This window comes from Botryllus schlosseri, chromosome 11, assembly GCF_051294905.1.
Source record: "Botryllus schlosseri isolate E-star chromosome 11, Bs_hap1, whole genome shotgun sequence".
Taxonomy (NCBI): Eukaryota; Metazoa; Chordata; class Ascidiacea; order Stolidobranchia; family Styelidae; genus Botryllus; species Botryllus schlosseri.
The window spans coordinates 17,010,259-17,027,874 of NC_137246.1; the positions used below are offsets into that span (position 1 = coordinate 17,010,259).

Sequence of the window (17,616 nt, forward strand, 5' to 3'; positions counted from 1 at the left end):
CAATCATAAGATTGCGGTTAGTAAGGTATCTCTGTCCAGGAATCGAGACGTTAAATTCAGAAAATACTTGATAGTATGTGTCAAACAAAAGTGTTTGAAAGCGATTTGCCCCGAATGTCCCTCACACTTCAACTCTGTTCCTGTATGTCCATATTATGTCCGCACATTACATCATTACGTGTGATGTGATTGACTGAATGGACTATATATATATACACTGGGAATACCAACAATAGACCCGATAGAAGGGGATTTTAGTGTTGATGTTTTGATAATGGCGGTGAAACCTAAAGACGTATCCAGGCCATTGTTCTCGTAGAAAATGCTGAATATGCTGATCCCATCAGCAGTAGTATGGTATATGGTATGTACGATCTGTAAGCCTGCAAAAACCTTACAACCTTGGCAGGAAAAATATCTTTTGCGGCATACAATGATATCGGACTAACTGGTCCTGACCCTATTCAACCATGGCTGTAAGTCTTCGTAAGACCCGTAAATCGAATGTACCGTTACATCAGGGTTGTAACCAAGTCACAAGGCTCCGAGTCACAAGTCAATTTCACTTTTATAGATATGACTCGAGTCAAGTCGAGTCATTTTCAACTCACCACCGAGTCAAGTCCGAGTCCAAGTCATCGATCAGAGGGTCGAGTCCGAGTCATGGTATTATGACTCGAGTCCGAGTCCAAGTCAATGTGTTGACTGCTCAGTTTTCAGCTAAATCTTGTTAAACTGACTTTTTATAACTCCTCACTTTTAGCAGTTTCTGATCGCATTTTCAAGTACTAGTACCAATAGACAAAATCCCAATAGGGGGTTACTTTAGTATTCTTCGAAATTACAATGAAATATTGGTCTTGGCCGTCTGTGTCTCGAGTCATATGACTTGTTTCAAGTCATGCGGAATGACTCGAGTCCAGGTCGAGTCAATACACAGATTGACTCGAGTCGAGTTATTTCCGTATTTTGAGAAAATGACTCGAGTCAAGTCGAGTCATCAGAAAATCGTGACTCGAGTCTGACTCGAGTCGAGTCATGAGTCGAGTCATTACAACCCTGCGTTACATCCTATAAAATTCTGAGTGTGTCATCCGAAAATATTCGGATTTATCGCAACATGAATATATTATCGACTAATGGTGTTGTTCCGTTAACAGACTGCGCCGACGAGAGGCTACATTCGTTGCTCGAGTGCAAAGTGCCTGGTGGGTCAGTGGGTGTTGGGTCTAAATCACTCTTGAATCATGTTACTGTTTCACCAGGCGGCCGCCCAGTCACGAGACCTTGTGTGTCGGAAACCTGCAACAGCTCCGTAGAGGCGAACGGGAAAACGCACCACATCGCTTGTACCGTGTCGGAACACGAGTTCCTCTCTCCAAGTTCGTGAGATATTGTGGTTGGAAGGCTCGCAAAGCTACTAGCTAGTCCTAAGCAGAGGTGGTCAGTAGCAAAGTATAGAAATAGGTTATGCCTACTTGAAGGGGCTATCTTTATATACTACTTCAAGTTCTACTTGAACATTTTTTCGGCAAAACTGCCTTTGAAGAGTAGAAAGTAGTTTCGGGATAGGTATGCATTAATTTCATCTGTGAAACTGTGTATTCAAACCTCGTGAAATAACCATCGCAGTAACTGCCGAACCCAGTCATAGTAACGTTCATCATTTTGCCAAATTATGCGGACAAATACACTTTCTGAAAGCGCTTTTCATACCTTTCATTTTCCGCATCCATTAGAAGTAGATTTGTTACGTTTTTCAAATCTCTACTTCTTCTCGATAATAACGGCTTCCGATTAGATGCCGAAAGTACGCGAACCGACGTTTTGAAACTGCGTACTTGAGCAATTTTTTACCAGAAGCAGTTTTGCCATGTCTTGGAAATGGCCACCCCGGCTTGTATTTTGTTAGAATGGCGTTACCTTTTGAAACAGTCAACTTCAGCGATAAGGCAGAGCAAATTGGAATCTTGAAATTTATTTAGAAAAAATTCAAAAAAATGTGTTCAAATTTACTGTCAACCCCGAGAAATTGGTAAATTGCCTGAAAGAACGATGTATAACAATTTTGGCTCACTTCCAGCCAGTGGAAGCGAAGTGATTGCAGTTGAATGTTTTGGATTTGCAAAAATAGTATTGATGGTGTGTGGGTGATCTCAGTATTGTTGATGAAAAACTGAAAATAACTCGTTTCTATGGGTTGGAATTGCGTCAAATTTCCTTTGCATCGTTTTTGTAGACAACTTGAAAGTTTGACAAAAATAAATTTTTAATACTTATTATTAAATTCAAAAATTTCAATTGGCTCGGCTTCGGCTGGTTGGAATTGAGCCAAATTTGGCGTGCAGCCTTATTTTAGGCAACCTAACAACTTAATCAGTGAATCTGCGAAATCATGAAAAAAAGTTATTTTTGAACAGCCCTGTTAAGCAGTTTTTTGTACTTTTGAAGTGGTTCCGACATGAAATAGGTACGGTAGAAATGTACAGCGTTACTTACTTGAAACGCTGACTCCTTTGACCGTCTCTGGTGTTTCACTAAGTCTGTCCCGGTCGCAGGTAAGTGTCACAAGGTGGCACGAAATACGACGGGAACAGTTTCCAAACCGATGCATATCCCACAAGAGCAGGAGTGGTACAAGTTCCTGGACAAACGCACCAAGGAGGTTCTGGTGGCTTTGAATTTCACGTGGAGCCCCTCGCCTGACTGTAAGTTAATCTTCGGACGTTTGAGGACGCGCGGTAAGCTGACGGTTTCTGTTGTGCGGTCGCAGCGAGCATCAAATACCTCAAGCACTACTTCTTGACGGTCACGCCGATGTCGAAAGTGAGTGTGAGCGGTTTCACTGTGTGCTACGCGATCCACACGGGGCTCACGCAGCAGAAGCATCAGGATGTGAGTTTTTGTTTTCAAAATTTGTTTTGCTTATCAGTGATTTCTTTTCGAAATTTCAATCGCTTGTTTATTGTTTTCAATTTTACTTGAACCAAGAGAGAAGTCGGTCATAATCATGATCTGCACCCATGGTAATTTTCCGGCTAAACAGCCCTTACTCGGTCCCTGTAAAGCTTTTAACAGGCGTTTTCCAGTTGAGTTTGGCGACTATTGGCGTCACGCTAACTGTGCCGGTTAACAGGCGCTGTTCTACTATGATTGTTATGGGCGGTCGGACCATAGCAAGTTCTACAATGTATCACCCGGAGGAACGTACAGAGTACATGTCGAAAGTAGACCGAATAACGTACCTGTCCGCATTGGACCGAATAACGTCATGGAAGGTCAAGCTGAGTTTGACATCGATATTCCCGGTCAGTACCGATATTTGCTTTGTTAAATTGTTAGAGTTGACATAGGCCGTGTTTCAGATGAATGGCTCGCATTCATTATATATTATACATACTGTTCAGTGTCATCTATGTTTTACTATCGAATGCACCACTGGACCAAATTACACTTGCACTGGCAATTCACAGCATAATTTCTGTAATTTCGATTCTTCATATTCAACCATCTCTGCAAACCCTTGCCAATTCTTCATCTACCGTGTTTCTGTATTCTGAACTCTTCATGTGTTGCATAGGAATAACAATTTGACGGTATTACTATACTTTTGAAAGTTTCTTTAGAGGACAGGTTGCTTCTCGGATTATGTGTGTATTCACCAGTTTAATACAATAGATATTACATATCAAATGATGAGTGAATTTACCAAGTGACGTATATCACAATTCACGCTCGCCTTGAAACTTTCATTTTCGACTTTATTAATACAATATAGATGCATTGTTTTCCAAATATCCATTTTTATTACATTTCTAATGCCGAATTCGTTGTAACCTTTTGCTAACGGCGTTCATTCGGAGACAGTCGATGTTGCAAGCGCGGCAATGGCGGCAAGGTGAATCCGTCCTGTATATGAATGATTTATTTATATTCCAGGGTGCAACGACAAGAGGATGTCGGATGTGTCTAGCTGTCAAAGTGAGCTGGTTTTGATTGTTACGGAATATCAGTTTGATAGTTTTTAAATAAATCGTTTCATTTTGTGTAGCCTTATGGAAGGCGCCGACGAATTACCGTTGTGCGCATAGGCGGTCAGTAGCGAAGTGACTTTAATTGAATATTTTCGGCTGACACTCGTCAGGGGTAAGCGTCGGCAACTAGTAGAGAATTGGAAAGGACATTGTATATCGACACTTGCGTCTCCAAATATGATGTCCAATTCTCTACTAGTAGCTGACAATTACGGTCACACCTCGATCAAATCTCCTTACTCAAATACTTTTCAGGTATTCGTTTTCTAGTTCTACTTGTAATTTAATTGAAATTTTATGGGCTGATTAGTTTGAATACGATTCGATGGCGGTTTGAATATTAATATTGTTGGTTCAAGTCGAGCAGTGGGAGTAGATGTTGAATTTTGATGAAGATTTGTCATTGCGGATATTTATTTACATCCAGACACATACTGGGACAAGGCCAAACTCGAAATTCTCGAGATATTCTGTGATAATACGACGGTCAAGGTCAGTTACGATCTACCTCTTGAACGGGACCACACGGTCAAGATCTTTATCTGTGAGACGGGCCTCGGACTCCAGTACTGCGGAAATATCTTGCAAAAGCATGAAGAGTTGAAGGTGAGAGAATATGTTGCCGGTTCCGTTGCACGTTTTCCTAGAGATCGTGTTGTCGTGAAATTTCCTTGTTCCAGTTACCTTGGTCCACTGTTCTCATACGGTAGCTTTTCTTAATTTGATTGTAAAGTTGATTATCGGCAGAGATACTACGGTAGACGCTGACGTGGGTATGGGTTTCCAATAGGAATATCCAGAAAACTGAGAGGACTACAAGTCTGAATAGGCCTTGTGTGTAGAGCAGGGATGTGCAATGTGCGGCCCGCAAAATGGATTTCTCATATAGCTTTTAGTGTGGTACATTGAGACAAAAACACTGAAATCACTGGAATATGCATATTTGGTTTTGCTCATGGATATTATGTCAAAATTTCGTCGATAATCTGAAAAAAAATTCACTTGTGGCAATTCACATTTCGGTATGCGCATGACGTGAAGTTTACTTGTCATGAAGCGCACAAATGTGCTGATGACAAGACGTGGAAGTATTCTATGTCAAATTCTGTTGCCCTGATCATTGAAAATTTTGGATTCCTATATTGATCCAAAGTCAAAAAATGTATGCCCAACATTATTCATCGGCTATCTATTCTTTATCCTTTGCGACTAATCTTTACCTAGTAACCTGTTTTCCGTGCTGTCACATCCTGCCTGTGTCATCATTGTGAGCGGTTTTGACGTGTATGTTCATGGTTTTGACATGTTTGCTCGTTATCATCATCTCCGCTTATCCCTGTTATATTTGAGTCGTGATGAGTAATAGGATACACCGGTATTGCTGGGGAAAGTGTTATCAGAGTCGATACCTTCCATAGCTTCCTGGCCTATATCGTTGATATTGTAGCATAGGATGATGTACGTTAATGGCCCTAATGACGGGATAGCTTTGTGGTAGGCACATGCCGAAAATTTCCGGTTCCACATGCGCAATCTGCTTTGTGATGTTACTGCAAATGGGGTTTCACATTTACTGTGATTCGGGTGTAAACAACCGACGTGTGGGTCGGGAACACCTAAAATCCGTCTCCCCAATTTTCATTTGAGTCACTGATGATTATAAAGCCATCAAAATATTTCTTGTGTAATGGCACGCTCGAAATTACGATGATGGCAAGCTGGCGGCAATGATACCGCGTCACGTCAGTCGCAAAGTCATCAAGTCCCATTCTTTCGGCCGTACTTTGGCGAGGTTTGAAATGTTGAACACCGATTGTTGTCTGCGATAAGCCTCAGGAGGCCGCAGCGGGTAATTTTGTACGAAGCAATAATAAACAATATAGATCATGGCGTGATATCGATAAACGAGTCGTGTTTTATTGGATTATCTCAAATTTCTCCTTCATTTGAAATTGTGTCGGAGGAATTATTGACTCGCGGTGGCTGTTGGTTCATTTGACCCGAATGTCTGATTGACTTTTGTTGCACAAGCAACGTTTTCATCTCCTGCGTTAGAGATTAGTAACGTTAGACTAAACAGATTGCCTGACTACCGGCCGTGATACTAAAAAGGGATGCTCAAGCTTCACTCAAACTACAATCCTAGATACCCAGAACAATACAGTTCTGTAAACGTCATGAAAGATATTTAACGTGCTGAAAGATTATCATCCATTTGTCATTTTTGAGTGATCAAACTTGAGATGGCATCAACTAGTGATAGCGAAAAGTTTCTTGGAATGTGGGGCGTTTTATGTAATTGTAAAACGACTTATTTGGAAACGTTTGTGTCTCAATATCGTATCATTTGTTATTCTGTGTATCGTCCTACCAGAATAATATTTGGAAGTATGTTGAATAGAATCAACAGATATTGATATTTATCTATGTTACCGCAGATTTAGCATCGTATACGACTCTAAAATTGCTATGGACTGACTTCTTATGCATTGTACTATGGTAGCTCGTGGTTATTTGGAGGGTAAACCTTGCCGTGACAGTAGATATATCATTATTTCTGATTGTGTCATTTTTCATCTGCCTGTCAGCATGAACACTGAGCAGGTCAAACTATTTTGAGCAGGCCAACCATGATATGAAACCAATGTTTCTCGAGTAAAATTGGAACCCCTTCATTTATCCTATGCTAGACTGGGTGAGATTAACGGCACAAGTTTACTGACAGCACTATTGTGTAGACAACGGATGAACTTGTTCATGTCTAGTTCCCCTTTTCGCCTAGCAGGATAATGCCTGTAGGCGTCTCTTGTGACTGCCTTGAATGGACGTGACTACACTATTCATGGCACACTTACCTATTTTTCATTCTTGAAAATATCCTATTTCAGGTGATAACACATCAGCTTGCTGGTGCATGACGCAATTCTTACTGCTTATCATTTCTGATGCCCCACTCTAGAAACGTGTTCAATCTGATTTCTTTGTAATTTACTGCTGTTTCATATCAATAATTATAATATTTCTCGTCTTTTAATCGATTTCGCTGATCGCTTTCCAGCAGCAAGTCTGTTTTCGTATTTCTTGTTCGCTACTGCTTGGTGAAGCATCGCTGAGACACGCGTGCTTGGTACAACCGCTGTCTACACTGTTACGCATATAACCGCTGGTGTCCGGTGACCGTTTGTATCACGGGTGTATTTTCATTCTAACCGACAGGTGGACAGCCCACGTGATGATCCCTGCCAGTGCCATAAATCTTTATATCAGTCACAAGATTTGTACGGGGTAAATAATCTTGCCGTTTTTTGTGAACTTCTAATAACCTCTGTCGCTTCCGCATATGGTTACTAACAGAAATAGGCGACTGTGGCATGGAATTTATGAGGGGATGGAACTTGTAGCGCTCTGTTTTATATGAGATGTGTTTTTGCTTTGAATCGTGGTGAGGTGATGTTGTTGCGACCAAATAATTTGGTGAATTCTGGTGGCAGTTGATGCAAAGCGTTTTATCGCTAGTCTATGCGTTATTTTGCAAAAATGAAAAAGTGAATACCTAATGCGATGCCACTCCTGTGTGGTTTGCCAATTGTTTGTTTCCGCCAGGCGGTATTCAAAATTTATTTATATTAATTGATAACATCAGTACTGTATACGGAAGTATGGAAATCTCTCACCAAGATTTGACATTAGTTGAAAAATCGACGTTATTATGCCATTGCGGTGAACAATTGCCAATTACTGCCATCCTTTCATGAGCTAACTTGTAGTCTTTTCTGCCAAGGGCTCGCCATAGGCGCTGCCTGAACGCTTGCAATATAGCTGTGTTGTTGGCGTGAATTTTGAAAATCGAGGCTGGAATTGCCGTGTGAGTAACCCTAGGATTGCAGCCACGGAAGCTAAAGCTTTCACTTTCAAGTGATATGCATTATGATTCACTTTTCGGACGACATTATTACTGTAATTTCACCCTCTGCATTGACGTCACAAGCATATTTTACAATGCTAGTGCTGTGACTCATAATGATAATCTGGAGGGTCAAGGGTCAGTATTAAGGAGCAGCATTCATGTGTGAAACGGCTTAGCCACTGCGTCTCTGATAACATTTCTTAACGCTACTTACTATGAAACCGAGGACACCTTGCGAGTACTCTCAATGAACTTCTCTCAATTTTTACTGTAGTAGTGGTGGTGCTTTATGGTACCCCTTTGCTGAATTTTATATACATCTTTTAGCTGCATGCTTCATCTACTTGGCCTGATAATACTATCAGTACTACTTCGTACTTGTTTGCATGGCATGTGCACTGCTGATGCACTAATGGGAATTTCGATTACAACACAATGTAGCCAATACATTGACATTCCCGGCGATTTCCTGAACTTTGTGACTTCGTGATTACGTGACACATTGAACTGTGGATATCTCTTGCCGTTCCTAGCTGTGGTTTGGATTGTGTGTTGAAGACTGTAAGGTTACAGTACTGAGCATGAATTCACTTGGGATAATTCATGTCAAGTCTCTGCATGACATTATTCTTGGAATCGTGTTAGCTTGTTGTGTAGATTTATTGATAGGCCTTGTCTGGCTTGTAGCCTGACGTATGAAATAGATTTATGACTTATACGGCTTGGCATGTGTTTGAAATAGCAACAAAGCACAGCAAGCCTGTTTGTTACAAACGTGTTCAAATTGAACAGTGCAGTGTATTTGTGTGTGAAAAATTTGCTCACACGGTGTGGATGTTGCCTTATTTTATATACCCTTGCAGTTAAGTCTTGGCTCCAGGGCGTATTTTTTTGCAAATGTTCCGTGAATAGTGGAGATTTTGTTTGATAAGAATCTTATATGTTGAATTTGAGATTTGTGTTGAGTAGATATTTTTGACGGAATTCGGTGGCTTTTTTGCCGGTAAATCCATTTGGTAAATATTAATTCCTAATAAAGTCTAATCACAGATTAAAATCGTACGTCAAACAGCCACCGATTGTGTGTGTAGCCTTTCTAGAACTGTATCTCAGTTATTATATTTGTTATAGGCAAAAGGAATACTGTATTCTCAATTGCCCTCATCAGTCGACCCAAAGGCAAATCTTTCCATATTTATTCACCCCACCGGCAATGGAGATCGCAGAGTCCTGAAATACTTCAATTTATCACGTAAGTCATTGCCATGATTGTTTTTTTAAACTTGTTCCTAATTATTATGGGGATTATTGAAGTCTTTTTAAAGATCTTACTTATGTTAACCTTGCGAACAAAATTTTCATACGTCGGTTCATCGATTCAATGAGACCGAAGGTCTTGTCAGGTGAATGTTAGGCCTGACGCTTGTTTTTCGGTTGGTGTTTCGGGCCTTAGAGACTCATTATTATTTTGTAACAAAGACAAATCAACTGAGTTGTTCAAAGTAGCTACTCTTGTAGAAGTAAAAGCCCTAAATTTCTACTCAATTAGAGGTGGCAATTTATAGGGCATGTTTAAGCTACTTACTTCAAGCAGAAGTAATAAACGAAGATCTGTAAAGGACTCCAGTTTGTTGATTCAAAAAGAATATCTTTGTGACTGACTCAATATGACCAATGACACTACAAATAAGTGCAATTTATTTCAGTTACTGCGGTACAGGTGCAGGGATCTGAGTATATCTCAAAGCTACAAAAATACTAAGTACTGGTAGTAGTCTAAAAATATAACCTGTTCAGCAAGCAGTACAAGCAGGTAAAACCGTCTTGATTACCTGGGAAAAGTAGTACTTCGTTACTGACAATGCTATTATCTCTCTTCAGATACTAGTTATCCTTTAATATGTTTAAAAAATCGAGGTCAGGTCGTGTTTGTTTAATGGATGTATTTTCTTAGCTATGTTACGTGAGATCTATTTCGCATAAATCGTCAATTATGTTATATATCCTATTAACGTAATCTCCCGTTACAGAATGTGAGGCTCACGAGGCGGCCTGGTTGATGATTCTGGTGGTGATCGCATGCGTGCTTTGTGTCATCGCGTTGCTCTCCCTGGTGTGCTACTTCCGACAAGACACGTGCGCTCTGAAACGTTTTATACCCGCGTCGTTTCTGAGACCGTCGGCTACCACGATAAGAGGTGCAGTGCCGAGCTTTGGTTTTCTGTCATTAGCGTTGCTTTCGAGGATATTTAGCGATAATAATCAATTGGCTGGAAAGGAAAGGACGTTATGAAGTTTTGTCCTCGATGTTTTTTGCGGCATATACACCGACGCATGATATACATGCACATTGCACACGATCTGTGCATGTGCATACCATGAGTGCATGATATGCATATGCCGTTGGACGAGAAATGTGCAGATATAGCCTTGCAAGGCATCCTAAGTCTTAGGCCACCCATCCAAGCTATCCCGGTAATGCTGAGCGCTAAGTGGGGAAGTCATGGACACCAGTGTTACTAAGCAGGTCTTTGGTCTGACCCGGCCGGGACTTGACCCACAACGTACCAATCAAGAAGCCGGACGCTTCACGATCACGCCATCTTGTCGGCTTGAGGCCGAGACCAGTGTTTCTATTCCACCGCGCTAGGTCTGTTGCTTTTAGCTTTCACAATCACCAAAACCAACAATAGTCACTGAAGTATCTTTCATTAAGATTCTTAAAAATTATTCGGATATCTTAATCTGTCAACATGGTGATCAAATTTCCGTGCCTGGATAATTCAAATTGTGGAAAAGTACCACCGGTGAAGCTTGTGATATACCAATTGCCGTCATAAACAATGAGTTTCGTATTCATGAGAGAATGGTTGTCAACAGTGTCCGAGCTGTGAAGCTTGTTGCAGAGTTCCTCGCAGACATTAGTTCAACTGCTATCTGTTTTGCATTTGACAAACTTACGATCAAGGTTCATACAATCATAATACTTACTCAAAGCGTTTTTTTAAACTATAGTATCCAGTTCTACTAACAGCATTCCGTTTTCTAGGATAAAATAGGTCTAGAAGACTTACTTTTTTACTTAGAAATCTGCTTGTAATAGAAATTTACAAGGCTGCTTCTACTACTAACAACAATGACAACTTATGATCACCTCTGCGTGAAATGGATCACGTGAGGTTGTCAAGTGATGATGCATTTGCCTGGATAATTATTCAAATTGCAGCATATGTGTTTCTCTTGGAGAATGTTCAACCGGTGTTGCTCATGATATACCAATGGCAGAAATAGGCAATGAAATGCGCATGCACGAGACAACGGTTTTCAACGATGTCGACGCTGCGTTATGAAGAACGTAACGTCGTAATTTACTTGACCTGTGTTTTGCATGTGACAAACTTCCAATGAAAGTCTCGAGTTCACACGAACTCTGATCTTTTACTCATTATCTCCATTCCCAGTAATCAGGAGCGTTTATGGTCGTTGATAAATAACCGCTATCCATTTGCACATTATCGAGCGATAAACTATTTGGAAATTGCTCGCTGGAATACTGCCAAGTTTGATAGCGACGGAATATCAAATTCTAATGAAGTAGTACAGCATCGTTGGACTCTACTAGAACCAGAAGTAACGTTCTAATTTCTACTGTAGAACAGGTAGAAGTAGGGATCTTCAAGTACCGCGAATAAAAGTACTATAGGCCGAGTTTTGCCAGTATAATATTTGCTCATTTGACTACAGTTAGTGTATTTTATAAGTCTGCATTGAATGCTAATTTGCATATTCAAATGTCATTCTTCCGATGTGCATTATACAGTGTCTACGCTCAGAATCGCAGATATGCAGATTCGTCAAACGCACTCTTAGCTCTGACTGTAAAAATGTTTGGTAATAATGCTCTGTTGTTTGACAGCTCCTTCGGGCGATATGAACGACATCATCACACCGTCACACGAAGGTGAGGCATTTTGAAGAATGCTTATGTATTATTTTGAAATTAACTTTATTTGACTTGAGCCAAAGAACTCTGAGTCATTGGAAGGATTACTGTAACAAGGCAGCTCTTTCATTCAAACTGTGTGGATATTTTAATGGCCAAAATAATAATTTGAAGGTCCATACAGTTATGCAACTCTGAATATTACTGATGTGTGACTGTGGAATGAAGAACGCTATCGTTTTGCTTACTATGGTATATTATTTCACCCACGTGGCAGATGGATTGTGTAGTTAATAAAATTTGCATTTCCAATGCTGTAACTATTGTGCATGATCCGTAAATCGTGGTCTAATTTCAAACTTTATTGGTAATAGCAGTGGCTTCACTTGAGTGTAAACTTGATGCGATTAAAGTTAGGGAGAGCTCACAGTATTTTTGATTTTTCTTACAGTGATTGATATACTTTATAAATACCCTAGTTATTGGCTATATATGGTAGACGTTCAACAACGTCTTGAGTTATTGCTAAATAACAGTGCATTTAAAATACATACGGTGACTAAAACCTTCCTGTTTCTATCTCAGTATCGTTTCCTTGGCCTTTTGTTGGTTTATTATGACGAGACTTTCATACCATTGTCATTGTTTCCATGCAGACACATTTTCTGGTGGCGTTTAAATTCCCAATATTGATCGGCGATGGATTAGGGTTGTTTACATTTGTCAGCAATGGCATATACATACCGCAATCACACGTGTGCTGTTCACACGGATAACATTCTGTCATCAGTAGGCTGACCAGATTGGATAGGTGAAATATTCTCAATGAAAAAACGTTCCAACCAGCGGATATAGTATGCGAAACTATGATTCAGCCCTCTTAAAAATAGAACATTGTCTGCTGATGCTGTATTCAGTCGTGTGGGAAATCTTGCCTAAATATCCAAGTAGTCGTTAATCTGGGAAAAGAAGGGTATAGAATAGGTAGGCTTACAGGATATCGGTGGAAATTGGTATTGAAACACATAAGTTGTCGGTAGCGTATTAGAAAAATGCTACCCACCTTCTGATGCTTACTCGATATACTAAACCTGGCGGCATTGACCAAACTTTGATTCTGTCCTGTAAAACTTAGCCCTATTTTAACGATACCTTGATTATTCCTATATTCATTGAATCGACGTTGCACTGAAAACATTTCACACTTTATGCTAAGTTTTTTCCTATTATGCGATATGTAGTATTTGTAATAATTAGTGCGATTTTTTTTTCCCTAAAAAACGGTAGATTTTGACCTAAAAAATCAAAATTTCGACATTTCTTGACCTGAAAAAACATCATTTTGACCAAATTTTGACGTCACGAATGCAAATCAGGTGTTTTCGCACATAATGTTAGAATTATACTAATTATTTTCATTTCTGGTTGGAAATGTCTGTCCTTACGAAGTAGTTCTTGATATAAGAACCATGCAATGCCCAAGCAGTCTTGCTTCAGTCAGGATTTCGCGGTGCCTTGACCACAACACCATGTCAACCTATTTGTTTCATTTGACCGTTGCTGATTCGTAATGAGCAGACAATGGGCCGTCTATAACGATAGGCCTATAAAGTAGGCTACAAGCTGTAAAATATCAAATGTTAAGTTCGCTGACAGTGCAAAATCTACTGTACAAACGAAATGGAGGGGTCAAATTTTTTTTAATTTGTTGACAAATAACGCATCAATTTTGACAAAATTTTGACTTACTCGCCCTAGTAATAATACATGGTCACAAGCAACCGCGATAAAAAATTATATGCAGTCAAAAACACCCGAGTAGTTTAACCACAAAATCCATGAACCGATGACTAAAACAGGTCATCACACCTTCGTCCAGTCCCAATGTCACTTTTTCACAGCCTTTTTGGTGCGCTGATGACTAAAAAAGGTCATCACTTCCACCCTGTCCCGATCACGGCCTGAATATGGACGCAAGTCGAAAATAAAGACAGATATTGAAAATAAGCACAACATAGTTTTATCAGACACCGTCCTTCAAACTATGGACAAATCTTTAAAATTAGTACGATATGACAAACCTCGCTAATCTTACCCCGAACGCAGGGTCGTAACAAGTCACAAGTGAATTTGACTTATAGTTTCGACTCGAGTCTAGTCGAGTCATTTTCAATTTACCACCGAGTTACGTCCGAGTCCAAGTCCATGTCTAATCAACAATAATTGTGACTTGAGTTGAATCGTGGCTCGACTCATTGAACCCTGTCCAAACCCCACCAAATGATTATGCGATATTGTCCCTCTCTCTCTCTGCCTGACAATATCGGTAAGCAGTATCTGACACAAGAAGCAACGTTGATTTATACATCTTCATCGATACCGAGGCGTTGACGTTCTGTTTTCAGTCGAATACCGGCCCGAGCCTGACCCGCCCGTAATGCCAATGCCGGATAACATCCGGGTCTTCGTCGTGTTCATGGACGACCACGAGCTGCACACGAACGTGGTCCATTACTTTTGCGCCTTTCTGAAGAGCGATCTCGGCCTGGACGTTCGTTGGAACGTTTGGGAGCAGGAGAAGGCCGCGATGAACAAGACGATGTACATGAAGGCTAATTTGGAGAGGGCTGACAAGGTGTTTTGTACGGTGTTGTCATTATGACTGGGCACAATGATTTGAATGCTTTAATCCGAATAGATAAGAGCATTAATTGATGTGATTTGTGTCCAGCACTGAAAATTTTTTCAAGTGCTAAAATTATGCGGAGAGTAATTTTAACCGCGAGTATTATAGTTTTGATACTTTTGCTTACTGTGGAAGCCTCAGAGCCTTGATTGGCTGATTCTCATCACAAGGAACATGTAGTGCAATAAAGCTACACGCATTCGTGAAAATGACGTAACGAAGTGTAATGTGTATAGGTACTTCAGATACGGTAAAAAAAAATCTTTATGGGATGTAGGACTGGCATTACTAAAATTGTCCTCGCATAAAATGTACTGATGAACTTTCCACATCATCCTTACTCATGAATGAGTCACGTTGCCTGATATTCAATTCTGGATGGAATCACATCAATTGAGACAGGGACATACTATCAATTTGCAAATGTAACGCTATTTTCGTTTCGAAGGTAATCATCATATGTTCCGCCGGAACGGAGAAATGTCTGGACAGACCTTACAACGGCGACATGATATCGCCAGTGATACGCGACGTGTGCAATCTGACGTTTATCGGAAAGAACCCCGGCAAATTTCTGGTGAGCCTATCGGAGCTGTGTCGATCGCACACAGAGATGTGCGGATTTCGTGTTTTTGTATCGGAATGCTTTTCCACAGTTCAAATGCAAATCATGAATTTCTTTTGAGTCATGCCAAAATGTATGTCCGAATCTTATAATAATAACCAATATTTATTCAAAAGTCGCACGAATGTAGAAATGTACTAAAATTAATGACGTAGAAGTCCAAATCTGGCTAAAATCTGAAAGTCCCGTTTTCTAAACACCAAATTCATGCTCAGAGCCGGTAATGATGATCACAATTGAACTACATCACATCGCACAATCTTTCTATATCAGACATGGTCATAATAGGATAGCATAAAATTGAAAATGGAATTATATCAAAAACGGGATGTGCTAGTCCAGGTGTGTCAAACTCAAATTGCGTCGCAGGCCGGATTAAAGCCTTCAAATCGCCAAATGATTCCCAGATGGTACCTTTTGTCCTTGCTTTTCACTTGAATACTTCATTATCAAGCATATATAGATAATATACGGATCGTAGGATTTCTATTCGACCAAGTCGCAACATGTTTTTTCGCAAACAATGGAATTGGCAAAATACAGTGAATGTCCGGTTTGATACAGTTAAGAGCCGATATAGCAGTGGCGCTAACGACGATATAAGTTGGCAAGTTTCCATGTTCCTTATGCTGTCATCGTAATCTGCCGTTGACCCAGCGCATGTGCTGTAAGGAATACAAGATATTTAACAGTAAACGAGGACGTATGTATTAGGATTATTATTGAATCGCAATTCGGCTTTCTTTTCCCAAGTCCGGGGGCCTATTGGCTGGGAAGGGACACAGCAGTGCGATCATAGATATTTTGAATTATATATTTGTATAACTAATATATTTTCCATGTCCATTGCATATGACGGTTCCGCATTGGTGTTTTCACTTCTGTGAATAGCTAGTTTTGGTCCATTTTCCCGTAAAACTCTGAACTCAGTGTGCAGTGTCTTCAGTGTCTTCCCGAATTAGAGAGATTGAAATCACAAGAGAGAATATTTATTGAAAGTATTTCCTGGGAAAAAGTCTTAACAGTCAACACAAATGTGCTGGATGATATCAGAATTGTTCAATCTACTCCGAATTGCTTCGCGGGCCGGAAGAAATCGTCTGGCGGGCCGGATGCAGGGATGCATGTTTGACACCCCTGCGCTAGAGAAAATATGGGCATTTTAAAACAATCTTCGTTTAAGATGTGCTGTTACCTAGTGATTATAATAATTGGCTACAACGTTCTTGAAATCATGTAACACTCTAGCCATTATGATCCATGTTCAACGAGGTTTACTATAGCGCGTCCTTGTGAATAGAGTAACGTCAATCGGAAATCATAATACGCCCGTGCTACGTCTCGATCGATAATTGTCACGTGGAGTTGTCATAAATAGCAATTAAACTTTACCATTGTCAGCACACAACACACAACATCTTCATCTTTCCGTGTTTCAATCCTTTTAATTGCTTATTTGTTGAGATGAATAATGTCCCTCTCTGCAAAGCCTACTTGAAACCCGTCAATATCCCATCGCTGTAGCACTGAGAAATCACCTCCAGTTGTTGATGAGCCTAACGACTCACCGGCGCCTTTTGTGGTCATGCTACCAGTGTGGCCTCGGACTCTGGTTTCATGTGTGTATTAGTGTTTTTGATTTAGATGGTCTTAACCTGGGGCAGGGATTCCCAACCCAGAGCCCTGAGCCTTTCCCATGGAGGAGCATGGACTAATTTTAAATAAATTATCATCGAAGTCCACTCCAATATAAAGAATAATTGAAATTTAATAATAATAGTGGTACAGCAAGTAATTGTTGTTTTTAAATAATAATGCAATGTTATAATTTGCGCAGTGGCTACCCGTGCTAAAAGAATGTTGTTTGATTACCGTTATATACAGCTTGCCTTTACATATATATAGCCAAACTGTATTTTATCCTCAACAGTGCTGACCAATGAGTCAATGAAACCAGGAAAGTTGAAGCATTATCTTCGTTTCAAGCACAGTACGTCAAAGGAGGCCAGGGTGTAAAAATGTTGTCAACCCCTGGCTTAGGGAGTTCACTATTGTCAAACACAGTGGTTCTCAACCTTCTTGTCTTCGCGGACCCCTTTCGGACCGTCACCGACCCCCGCAGACCCCCAAGAAGTTTTAGTTCAAATTTAGCTCAATTATCGTGCAATCGTCATCCGTCTTGTGCAAATGATAACCGTGGGCTTAGTGATAAACAGCAACAAAATGATTTTTATTGAAAATAAGGTCATACTATCCATGTAGAAATTGAGTTGACTTCTATTACTTCAAAGCGAATTCTGCAATTGCATTTCTTGAAATACGTGGTCGTGTCTTGGAAATCCGAGCCTTCGATACGACATTAACGAGTGTCGAAAATCCATTTCCACAAATAAGGTGGTTGTGATGTAATGATAACGCATA

General features: G+C 40.2%; 1 protein-coding gene across 3 annotated transcripts in view; it reads left to right on the plus strand.

The window, feature by feature from the left end:
- The window catches only part of LOC145450168 (uncharacterized), a 35,638-nt gene that overhangs the window by 8,975 nt on the left and 9,047 nt on the right, over positions 1 to 17,616 (plus strand). Inside the window, exons 5-17 of one of the 3 annotated variants that reach the window (XM_080328665.1) lie at positions 1,161 to 1,208; positions 1,266 to 1,382; positions 2,559 to 2,708; positions 2,774 to 2,895; positions 3,137 to 3,308; positions 3,940 to 3,981; positions 4,462 to 4,640; positions 7,251 to 7,319; positions 9,073 to 9,193; positions 9,972 to 10,139; positions 11,858 to 11,902; positions 14,290 to 14,519; positions 15,019 to 15,147. In XM_080328665.1, coding sequence (XP_080184791.1) covers positions 1,161 to 1,208; positions 1,266 to 1,382; positions 2,559 to 2,708; positions 2,774 to 2,895; positions 3,137 to 3,308; positions 3,940 to 3,981; positions 4,462 to 4,640; positions 7,251 to 7,319; positions 9,073 to 9,193; positions 9,972 to 10,139; positions 11,858 to 11,902; positions 14,290 to 14,519; positions 15,019 to 15,147 — 1,592 coding nt within the window. Of the gene's footprint in view, positions 1 to 1,160; positions 1,209 to 1,262; positions 1,383 to 2,558; positions 2,709 to 2,773; positions 2,896 to 3,136; positions 3,309 to 3,939; positions 3,982 to 4,461; positions 4,641 to 7,250; positions 7,320 to 9,072; positions 9,194 to 9,971; positions 10,140 to 11,857; positions 11,903 to 14,289; positions 14,520 to 15,018; positions 15,148 to 17,616 lie in introns of all 3 variants that reach the window. The other 2 variants (XM_080328666.1, XM_080328667.1) reach the window with 2 other exon arrangements.